At 38.5% G+C, this 12,353-nt stretch overlaps 1 protein-coding gene across 1 annotated transcript; it reads left to right on the plus strand.

The window, feature by feature from the left end:
• Positions 1-1,134: 1,134 nt before the first annotated feature.
• On the plus strand, positions 1,135-11,976 carry SIGLEC15 (sialic acid binding Ig like lectin 15). The gene is made up of 4 exons (XM_075593303.1): positions 1,135-1,199; positions 3,140-3,165; positions 3,427-3,810; positions 11,505-11,976. The coding sequence occupies exons 1-4, from the start codon at positions 1,135-1,137 to the stop codon at positions 11,936-11,938; spliced, it is 909 nt and encodes a 302-aa protein (XP_075449418.1). The 3' UTR covers positions 11,939-11,976.
• Positions 11,977-12,353: the final 377 nt, after the last annotated feature.

Below are 12,353 nucleotides of genomic sequence, written 5' to 3' on the forward strand. Positions count from 1 at the left end.
GACCACTGCCAGCCGCCGGGACCCTAACGAAGCGACCGCGGCCTTAGCAACGGCCCGATCGCGTCCCCGGCAACCGGCCGCCTGCAGGAGAAGACGCGCTGCTCCCTGCTCCGGCCCCCACCCTTGGAAGCAGCCGTCGGGTCCGTCGCTGGCTCCGGCGGCACCCGCAATCAGGCTGCACCAAGAGAGGGGGGTCTCAGGAAGCTGCTGGAGACCAGGGCTACATTAAAAATAAGAAAAAGACACGGAGAGACATGCTAGAGGGAGAGAGAGATGATGGGTGGAGAGAGAGACATGCTGGGTGGAGAGAGATGTTGGGGGGAAATAGAGACATGCTGGGTGGAGAGAGATGTTGGGGGTAGAGAGAGACAAGCTGGGGGAGAGAGAAAGACATGCTGGGGAAGAGAGAGAGATGCTGGGAGAGAGAGAGAGATGCTGGGAGAGAGAGAGATGCTGGGAGAGAGAGAGAGAGATGCTGGGAGAGAGAGAGATGCTGGGAGAGAGAGAGATGCTTGGGGAGAGAGAGAGACATTCTGGAAGAGAGAGAGACATGCAGAGTGGAAGGATAGAGATACATGCTGAGGGGAGAGAGAGAAATGCTGGGGAGAGAGGCATGCTGGGGGGGGGAGATGAGAGGGGGAGAAACAAACTGGGGGAGAGGAGAGAGGGGGAAACATGCTGAAAGAGAGAAACATGCTAAGGGGAGAGGAAGAGACATGCTGGGGGAGATTGTATTGTATGTTTTTATTTATGAGAGAGGGAGAGACATGATGGAAGAGAGAAACATGCTGAGGAGAGAGACATGCTGGGGGAAGAGGAAGAGACATGCTGGGGGGAGATGAGAGAGAGAGAGACATGATGGAAGAGAGAAACATGCTGAGGAGAGAGACATGCTGGGGGAAGAGGAAGAGACATGCTAGGGGGAGATGAGAGAGGGAGAGACATGATGGAAGAGAGAAACTTGCTGAGGGGAGAGACATGCTGGGGGGATGAGAGAGACATTCTGGGAGGAGAGGGAGATTCATGCTGGGGGAGATAAGAGAGGGAGAGACATGCTGGAAGAGAGAAACATGCTGACGGGAGAGGGAGTGACATGCTGGAAGAGAGAAACATCCTGGGGGGAGAGTTAGAGACATGAACATTGAAGAAAATGACATAAAGGAGATAATAAATGTGTCAGGAGGAGAAAAGAGAAATGGGTAATAAAGATAGGGGGAAGGAAAGAAGAGAAACACGAGGGGAAGGAAACGAGTGACAGAAATAATAGGGAAGAAGAGAAATGCATGAGGAGGGAACAATAGAGCAACACAAGAATGACATGAAGTGTGTGCAAGAGACATGGGGAGGGAGAGAGGAAGGAATAAAGGGGTGGGGGAGAAATAAAGAGACATAATAGGGCAAAGTGGATGAAAATATAATTGTTGTACTATAACTGTCATCGAGCAAAGGGTGGGGACCCCATTCTTCAAATGTGTCCTGGGATTAAAACATTCTGGTGGCGGCTCTGTATACAGTACATTTTATAAGATACCTTTTCAAGATACTTTTTTGTGAGTTCAACTGCAGTTTCATGCCCCAACTTGCAAATTACGGTCTGATTGTACATACTCCAACGGTGCGATGGGAAAAAATTTCTTATTCATGTAGCCCTTGGACCCCCCCCCCCCCTAAGTGAGATTGGGGTGGGTGTGCTCTTCTGACTACTACTGTTGTGCTGTGACCTGTTGGTAAACAGGAGGGCTGAGTGCTCCGCGATGATGTGGGAGTACCAGGACAGGGGTGCAGGTTACCTAAATATTTCTTGATGCAGCACCTCCAGATAGTATGGATCCCTCTGGGATGAACAGGGGATGGCCCATACTGACACCTTTCCTTTGTTCATCTTGCAGCAGCAAGACAGTGACTCACACTTGTTCTGATACAACTAGCTCTTTATTGCATGTAGATGAAATATACACAGCACAGGGGTATCCTTTTTCCCTCCTTTCTTCCCATCACTCTCAGTACCCTGACTCAGGCATTCAGCCTCGGTCAGGCCTGTAGAACTTTCCTCCCATCTCCTGGTGGGATGGAGGATGATGTCCTCACTCCACAGGTGGAGGAGAAAGAACACAACCAGGAACAACAACCCAGAATTTAGGAGAGTGCCAGAGTTTATAGCCTGCGATTGGTGACTGTAACCCTGCCCCTTAACAGAGCAGGTTGAATACTGATTAGTTTATCTAAAAGTGAGTGATCACCAATCAGTATCCTTCTCTCAGACTGACACTCTCTGGTAGTTGCTAAGGCCCACCCTTGGATACTGATGACACCATCCAAGGCTGCAATAGCACACACGGCCTTATTGAAGAAATTAGCCCCTCCACTGCCTGCACCAAACAGGACTTACACTGGAGAGGTCCAGGCAGAGAAGTAGCGGCCGGGAGGCTAGGCTACATTTATATATATATATATATATATATATATATATATATATATATATATATATATATATATATATATATATCATTCATTCTCCTGCTGTGGAGTATTTAGAATCAATGGTAAAGAGAATAGTCCAGGCACACGGTTTTATCCAAAAATAGAAACTTTAATCCAGCATAAATCCAACGCTTCGACTGCGCACAAGCAGTCTTTGTCAAGGTGAGAGCTGATACTTAACAATACTGAGAACCCTTAAATACCCCTTACACTTACCTATCTAAGTAATTACAGGTGAGGAATGGCGCGAAGGTTGAGGCAAACATGACGTCATAGCTGCGACTCATTACTGCGCATGCGCGACATCAACCACAGAGCCTGTGTCGCCATCGACATGAAAAAGGGCAGCTTCATTGCGGGCAGCTCGTCATGTGGTCACAAGCACCCAAACCACTGCCCTAATGTCCCGTTCATATGCCCATGAGCTGCATATCCTGGCATAGTGATACATACGACCCCCTTGGTCCGTGGGCACCGGCAGGTGACATTCATTGTGTTTTATTGATTGTGTGCCACATCACCCCTCTCTATTGAGAATTTAGAATCAGCCCCTTAGAGAATGGTTATAGGAGATGTTAAGGAGAAGATATTTTGCACACCATATTATAATGCGATGTATCAAATTCTCAATGAAGGTCTGACTTTTTCTCTTTTTTAGTGCCACCACTCTGATGTGCATCAGATGTAAGACAATTGATAAACAAGTTGATAAGCAATCTGACATTGACCAAAGGAAAACATTTCTATTTTTCCTTGAGTCTATTTTAGTAAGTAGCCTATCAAATTATTAATTTATACAGTATATCCACCTTACATGTTGTCACTTTGCTCTCAGAGGGACAAACATACATTGCAAGCAGTTCAATTTTCCCCGAAATAAATATTGAAATCATAAGGCCTCTGTTTCTACAGTATGTTTGACAAAGTCAGTAATTTCGTTTGCAGGGGTACGTGGAAATGCCTGGTCCTTTCAAGTATCTAAAGATGTTACAGGCGAGATTGGAAAGACCGCCGCTTTGCTATGCACTTTCACGCACCCTCACAAGATCCACGATGGTGTACTGACAGCCATTTGGAGAATCGGAGAAGCGTATAATGGAACAATGGTGTTCAAGTGTGTGAGTCACAGCAGCAATGATCCCTGCAAAACCACAATCAGCTACATGAACAAGTTCAAATTGCTTGGGAATCCTCGGAACAACAACATCTCCATCGGGATAGACAATTTGACTTGGAGTGACAGCAACAAATACTTTTGTAGAGTTGAACTTTCCACCGATCGACATGACAAGTATGAAGCGAAATCTGGAACAAGGCTGCACTTAACAGGTAAGGACTGTACAGTGCGTGAGTGCTATCCCTGATATCCTGTTTCAATCAAACATATCATTATTAATGTCACCTTATAAAGGGCCAGTCCCACATACCTGTTCAGAAAAAAATGTGTTGCTGAAGGAGCCTATTACAGAGACCAGATTTAAAAAAAAAAAATATATATATATACTATATCAATCTATATATGAGGCTAACTTTGTTGCATACGTGCATATTATTTAATCTATTTTTAAGGTTAATTACATTTTTTGTTACGGTAATATATGTTTTAAGGATGTTGTATTAAAAGTTACATTTTAACATTAGTAGTGTGCACTCAAATGAATTTTCTTTTGGAGTACAAACATTCTTGTACCCCTTTTGTTTCCCTGATTCACTTTAATTCACAGCTGCACCTACTGTTTTTTTGATAATTATCGATTATACATATCATTTACTTACATCACAATTCGTATGATTTAGTTTATCACTCCCTATCCCCTTCCTTTTGCTGTTCAAGAGATAGATATATATATATATATATATATATATATATATATATATATATCAAACAAAGAATAGACTGCGCTCCTCAGGTGTAAAATCAGACTAATTACCAAATGATTGTATTAAATGGATATAGCAAAGGTGAATGGCAAAAGTGAATGCAACAGTATTATGGATGATTGACTCACACTAATAAAAATACATGCAATATGTTATAATAAAATGCTGAGTGCCAATGTTTAAAAAGCTGCTGTAAACACAAATATATGCCAGTGAACAATACAAATATAATAAAATGGCATGTGTTGGTAGTTTGACTACTGCACTAATGAATCCCTCCTGAATGATACTAAATGAATGATGAATGGAAAAATACAGAAAAAATGACACTAAGTGTGTCAAAGATAAAAATAAAAATAAAAATGAAAAATGTGAAAAATGTAAAAATATATCAACCAAACCAAGGGTCCATGCTAGGATCTGGCTGCTCTCATCAAGGACCAACGAACTCCCAGAAATCTGTGAACAACAAGAAAAGAAAGCGCCCGATCCTAGTGCAGCATGAAAAAATACAATTTAATAAAAATGAATATGAATAAAACCAACAAATGCGAACTCACAAACACAGGATAAATAAATGCATATAATGAGTATACTCATTCGCCAACCGCCCACGTTGTGCCTTGGATGGCGCGCCCTCTCTCTGTCTGGGTTTTCTCAGCTCTGCTGAACCGACATCCAGCAGGGGATACAGGAAAAAGCTCACCACAATGTGACCCGGAAGTCCTCCACAATGTTAGTGTAGTCGGATATGAGGTCTGCAGTCCGTGACCCCGCGATGCAGGGGCTGATCAGAGAAGTCTCTCTGCACTCCCAAAGGCAGTCCGTAATGAGGTGGGCAGTGAGGATAGAGTCAAAATGTATATCACGGTGTGACAGCAGCTAAAAAACGCTCTTCTCTACGCGTTTCTTCACATAAAGTGATTTCATCAGGAGATATCTGACCAGTCTACGTCAGAACATATTTATAGTGATGAGTCAATCAACCACTTGGTAGCTTAATTAGTATAAACACATGTGTGATGACAATTAAAGGAACAAACATTAATTGAAGACAATGAGTGTCCTGTTCATAGTGCACAACACCTTGCAATACCAATTAGTTATATAATTAAAAATTGGCAGATCAATAATGTTATCAAATGCCTAAAACAAGTGTAAACATGTAGTATATATAAACAATATTGCATGAATATACTATTATGATAAAATTCATTCAGGACTGCATTCAATATATTTATGGGTGTGTGAGTACTAAGAAATAATCACCAATTTATACATACACCCAATAATGATTACTGAGAACTCAATTGGATATCCTTATTAGTGGGAATACTTGCAGCCCTGAATGTTCTTATCTATGTCAGATTGATGAATGCACAAATAAAACAATGATGTGTTCTTATTTAGAATCCTAATTGTCTGGATTCCCTGACCAACCTGTGTCAGTATATATGGGACCTCAGACATGGGCTAATAGGATCTATAGCATGATAATTAATGAATATTCATTTAGAAGAAATGAATAACCTGGAGGAAATAATTGGGGATGTGGATGTAAATCAATTATTGGATAGTTAAATGATTATATATATGTATATATGAGTGAACTGAGGCGATAAACTTTGACCTCTGTATGTGTGTCTAATATATTGTTATATTGGAGAACTCAAGGATAAATTAGTTATATAGGATTGGCAAAGAACCAGGAGAACTGCAGACTGGAACCTTGTATCCCACAGTCACCTGTATATCAAAATGGGAAGCAAATGCATCATAGCACCTGTGTCTCCACTGGCCAAGGAAAATAAAGAAGTGAATGAATAATAAAGAGTTATGTGAATATTAAATAAAATAAGTGTGTTATAGGTGATACTTAAACGTGATTGTGATCTTCATTGTGCTTGTTTGTGACTACTTAAATGGAATAAACATATACGAATACATGAATGTATTTCTAATGTGCGTGCTTAATGGTCAATGTCTAGTGTATATATTAAAAATCTAATTTATCTAACTATTTATGATAAGAATCATTAACCAATATGATTGTGAATGACTAATACTCAATGTGTCTATAATGTTTAAATCATGAAGAACTGAATGACCAAAAGGACACTCCCTGAGACAGATATGGAGGGAACATGACAAGCATGTTCAGACCCAGACCTCCACTTCAAGATCTTATAGGAATGAACCCTCAGATGACTGTACTTATATCAATGCAGTCATTTAACCCAGATGGACTAAGTGTATTTAAAACATAAATCCAATATGTTTCACGAAGGTTTAGGCTTTTGTGTCTGTCACCACTTAATAAAGTGGATTTTATATGTTCTATCCCCAGTATTCTAAGTGTTGCTGGGTCTTTGTTGTGTTTTAATGAGTAGTGAAACATATTGGATTTATGTTTTAAATACACTTAGTCCATCTGGGTTAAATGACTGCATTGATATAAGTACAGTCATCTGAGGGTTCATTCCTATAAGATCTTGAAGTGGAGGTCTGGGTCTGAACATGCTTGTCATGTTCCCTCCATATCTGTCTCAGGGAGTGTCCTTTTGGTCATTCAGTTCTTCATGATTTAAACATTATAGACACATTGAGTATTAGTCATTCACAATCATATTGGTTAATGATTCTTATCATAAATAGTTAGATAAATTAGATTTTTAATATATACACTAGACATTGACCATTAAGCACGCACATTAGAAATACATTCATGTATTCGTATATGTTTATTCCATTTAAGTAGTCACAAACAAGCACAATGAAGATCACAATCACATTTAAGTATCACCTATAACACACTTATTTTATTTAATATTCACATAACTCTTTATTATTCATTCACTTCTCTATTTTCCTTGGCCAGTGGAGACACGGGTGCTATGATGCATTTGCTTCCCATTTTGATATACAGGTGACTGTGGGATACAAGGTTCCAGTCTGCAGTTCTCCTGGTTCTTTGCCAATCCTATATAACTAATTTATCCTTGAGTTCTCCAATATAACAATATATTAGACACACATACAGAGGTCAAAGTTTATCGCCTCAGTTCACTCATATATACATATATATAATCATTTAACTATCCAATAATTGATTTACATCCACATCCCCAATTATTTCCTCCAGGTTATTCATTTCTTCTAAATGAATATTCATTAATTATCATGCTATAGATCCTATTAGCCCATGTCTGAGGTCCCATATATACTGACACAGGTTGGTCAGGGAATCCAGACAATTAGGATTCTAAATAAGAACACATCATTGTTTTATTTGTGCATTCATCAATCTGACATAGATGAGAACATTCAGGGCTGCAAGTATTCCCACTAATAAGGATATCCAATTGAGTTCTCAGTAATCATTATTGGGTGTATGTATAAATTGGTGATTATTTCTTAGTACTCACACACCCATAAATATATTGAATGCAGTCCTGAATGAATTTTATCATAATAGTATATTCATGCAATATTGTTTATATATACTACATGTTTACACTTGTTTTAGGCATTTGATAACATTATTGATCTGCCAATTTTTAATTATATAACTAATTGATATTGCAAGGTGTTGTGCACTATGAACAGGACACTCATTGTCTTCAATTAATGTTTGTTCCTTTAATTGTCATCACACATGTGTTTATACTAATTAAGCTACCAAGTGGTTGATTGACTCATCACTATAAATATGTTCTGACGTAGACTGGTCAGATACTCCTGATGAAATCACTTTATGTGAAGAAACGCGTAGAGAAGAGCGTTTTTTAGCTGCTGTCACACCGTGATATACATTTTGACTCTATCCTCACTGCCCACCTCATTACGGACTGCCTTTGGGAGTGCAGAGAGACTTCTCTGATCAGCCCCTGCATCGCGGGGTCACGGACTGCAGACCTCATATCCGGATACACTAACATTGTGGAGGACTTCCGGGTCACATTGTGGTGAGCTTTTTCCTGTATCCCCTGCTGGATGTCGGTTCAGCAGAGCTGAGAAAACCCAGACAGAGAGAGGGCGCGCCATCCAAGGCACAACGTGGGCGGTTGGCGAATGAGTATACTCATTATATGCATTTATTTATCCTGTGTTTGTGAGTTCGCATTTGTTGGTTTTATTCATATTCATTTTTATTAAATTGTATTTTTTCATGCTGCACTAGGATCGGGCGCTTTCTTTTCTTGTTGTTCATATATATATATATATATATATATATATATATATATATATATATATATATATATATATATATATATATATATATATATATATATATATATATATATATATATACATACAGTATATATATATATATATATATATATATATATATATATATATATATATATATATATCTCTTGAACAGCAAAAGGAAGGGGATAGGGAGTGATCAACTAAATCATACGAATTGTGATGTAAGTAAATGATATGTATAATCGATAATTATCAAAAAAACAGTAGGTGCAGCTGTGAATTAAAGTGAATCAGAGAAACAAAAGGGGTACAAGAATGTTTGTACTCCAAAAGAAAATTCATTTGAGTGCACACTACTAATGTTAAAATGTAACTTTTAATACAACATCCTTAAAACATATATTACCGTAACAAAAAATGTAATTAACCTTAAAAATAGATTAAATAATATGCACGTATGCAACAAAGTTAGCCTCATATATAGATTGATTCCAGTATAGAAATACAACTGGAATCTGAGAGGCTAAACAAAGTGCAACCAGACAAGGTGAGTCAAAAAGCCCACCACTTGTCAAAAAGCCCAACAAAATTGTCCCTGACGAAGCTCCATAGTAGGAGGGAAACGCGCGTTGGACGCGTTATCATGTCATCAGCCCCTGTTATGGGGCTGTTTTAACACAGTATGCTTTTTCCAGTTTTCTCACTAGCATAGCCATATATCTAAAAATAGTGTAGCTGGCAGGGATGGTTCTACTGATACTATTGCAACGATCTATGGATACATAGTAGCCGTATCCCTGCTGCTGAATTTGGCAAACTATTTACTGTGCTATTGAGTGCAAGTGTTGGGCTTTTTGACTCACCTTGTCCGGTTGCACTTTGTTTAGCCTCTCATATTCCAGTTGTATTTCTATACTGGAATCAATCTATATATGGGGCTAACTTTGTTGCATACGTGCATATTATTTAATTTATTTTTAATGTTAATTACATTTTTTGTTACGGTAATATATGTTTTAAGGATGTTGTATTAAAAGTTACATTTTAACATTAGTAGTGTGCACGCAAGTGAATTTTCTTTTGGAGTACAAACATTCTTGTACCCCTTTTGTTTTCCTATATATATCTTGCAAATAAGGTACATTTACTGTTTAGATACACTTGCAGTAGCACTATACATACTGTAATGTAAAGTTGTAAAGGCATTTAAATATATATAAATATCTCATTGACATACTGTATATATAAATCTTGAAATGAAGTTGCTTTTAGGGTTTAAATACCACTTACAGTAGTACTATAAATAAAGTACTGTCATTTAAATATACTGTATCTAAATATATCTTTGACATATAAAAATATCTTTAAAATAAGTTGAATTTACTGTTTACATACACTTTCAGTAGCACTATACATACTGTAATGTAAAGTTCTAACGGCATTTAAATATATAAAAATGTCTCATTGACATACAGTATGTACAGTATACTATATAAATCTAGAAAATAAAAGTTGTTTTTACTATTTAGATACACTAACAGCAGAACTACTGTACAGACAGCAGATATCTAGCGACTCTGTGAGGAAATGCACTGTATCTTACTGTACAGTAATTTTATTCTGAACAAGGTTCCATAATGACACGCATGCGCATAAATCTGATGATACGCATATGCGTTTCAACAAGGTTCCATTTTGATATACACGCATGCGTGGAATAAACATTTTACATTCGGAAGAAGAAGCGACGTTGTATTTTTTTTATTCTTTTATCTTTATTATCCTGTTCAAATAAAACATTTAATTCGTTAAAAATACTTTTTGGTGTGTTCATATTTTTAATCTTCAAATTACAATTACACACACTTGAAGTACTGTACGTGAATAAAAGTTGCATTGCAGTCAGATTTTTAAGACAATAACGCGCGATCACTCACTTGAGTTTCTTGACGGTATTGCAGACAACGCTAAAATTCAATTTTCTGCACTCGATAAAAACACTAGTAAACTCGCGTCTTAACTCGGGAAAATTTCAAGAAATCCCACACCAAGCCCGGGTGTGCCACATTATTAAACCCGTAAAATGATTGGATAACGGCCGCTGGAGTGCTGCCTCTGATATTCGTCCACACAGTATCGTATTGCCTATTCTGCTCATATAGGGTTTGCACCCACCATTGTTTACCCGACGGAGTGCCTTTGTTCTCATTTATCCACTATATATATATATATATATATATATATATATATATATATATATATATATATATATATATATATATATATATAATATACATGGTAAATGTGAGGTCACTCACAGCCAGGAGACATACTGTATGAAGATCATGTGTGGAAATTCAAAAGTTAAAATAGAGCAGGCACAACACTTATACAAACAAAAATGACATGTAATACAATCAACATTTCGGCCCCAATTGGGATAAAGTGCTTCGGACTGGATTTAGGAAAAACTCAACCAATATTTCTTCTAGTCATATAGGACGTGGAAGAGGCTTTCTAAAAGAAATCCAATTTTCTTAAAAACGAAAGTCTACTTGTAAGTCTGTAAATACAAAACGTATTGGTGTGCATTGCATGTCAGACACAGGTTTCTGTCTCTGGGAACAGCAGACGACCAAGGTGTCACCTACCTGTCCTCCAATATCTATATTCCATCACCCACAATTAAAACCATTCATCAAAGTGTCCCAGCTGCAAAACAGACTTGAATTGTACAGTAGTGGCCTCAGATGCAAAGCAGAGGGGCAATACATAGAACAGAATTAACAGAATGACCGATACATTGTGTGAAGCATAACATTATCTCAAGTCTAATGAAACATGCTCTTGTTGAGCATGTTTGCCCATAAATGGTGACTTATGTTTTGGACATTATGACTAAGAGCCTGTATTCTGTGTGTATTTCACAGCTCCTCCCAGGATTCTTAACATTACAGTCGGCTTGGACAGACATCGAGGATTTCATGCGGTTTGTATAGCTGAGGGGGAGCCAGCACCATCACTGCGCTGGATTGACCCTATGAATAACAGCCACAACACATTTCTAACGAAGCACATTTTGAGGCATCAAATGTCAACAGAATTGCATTCTCTCGCGCAGGATGGAAAATACACGTGTGTTGCTGTGAACAGCCATGGAAGAGCGGAGGGCTCTGTGTATTTTTTTAAATTCAAATCAGGAAGCGGCAATTACTTGATCATTCCTATACTCTGGGCAGCCCTTGGAATAAAATTACTGTTGGTATTTGTAATGCTTGGAGTGGCCGCCTTCTACCGCAAAGGTGAGGGTATTTTATTGCATTGTGTTAGTGTAGTAGCCATATTGGAGGAGAGCAGATCGTAGTATTAGTTTCTGATGCATTAACTTTTAGAGGACCAACATTAGAGCTCTTCATAAATTCAACTATAGTGTACAGAGCTCTCGAAAGCTGAAGTGTGCACTAGAAGATGAAACCGGTGATGTTTCAAAAGCTCTGTATACTATCATTTCCTCTATGAAGAACTATAACGTTGATCCATTAAATGGTATCACAAGCTATTGTAATGTGTTGCGTGATTACTCTTCAAATAGAGTAGCTGGTAATTAGCCCCATCAGTGGCAGAGCACATTAAACCTTAGGTTGCCTTATGACATAGCTCCTAGTTCCTAAGGGCCGGCATGCCAGGGGCCCCATTGGTTGTCGGGGGGAGATCATATTCACTGCTTCACAGGATCTGTGGTTTGCCAGAGGAAAAACCTACGCCAACCCGGGGTTGGC

This window comes from Ascaphus truei, chromosome 1, assembly GCF_040206685.1.
Source record: "Ascaphus truei isolate aAscTru1 chromosome 1, aAscTru1.hap1, whole genome shotgun sequence".
Classification (NCBI taxonomy): domain Eukaryota; kingdom Metazoa; phylum Chordata; class Amphibia; order Anura; family Ascaphidae; genus Ascaphus; species Ascaphus truei.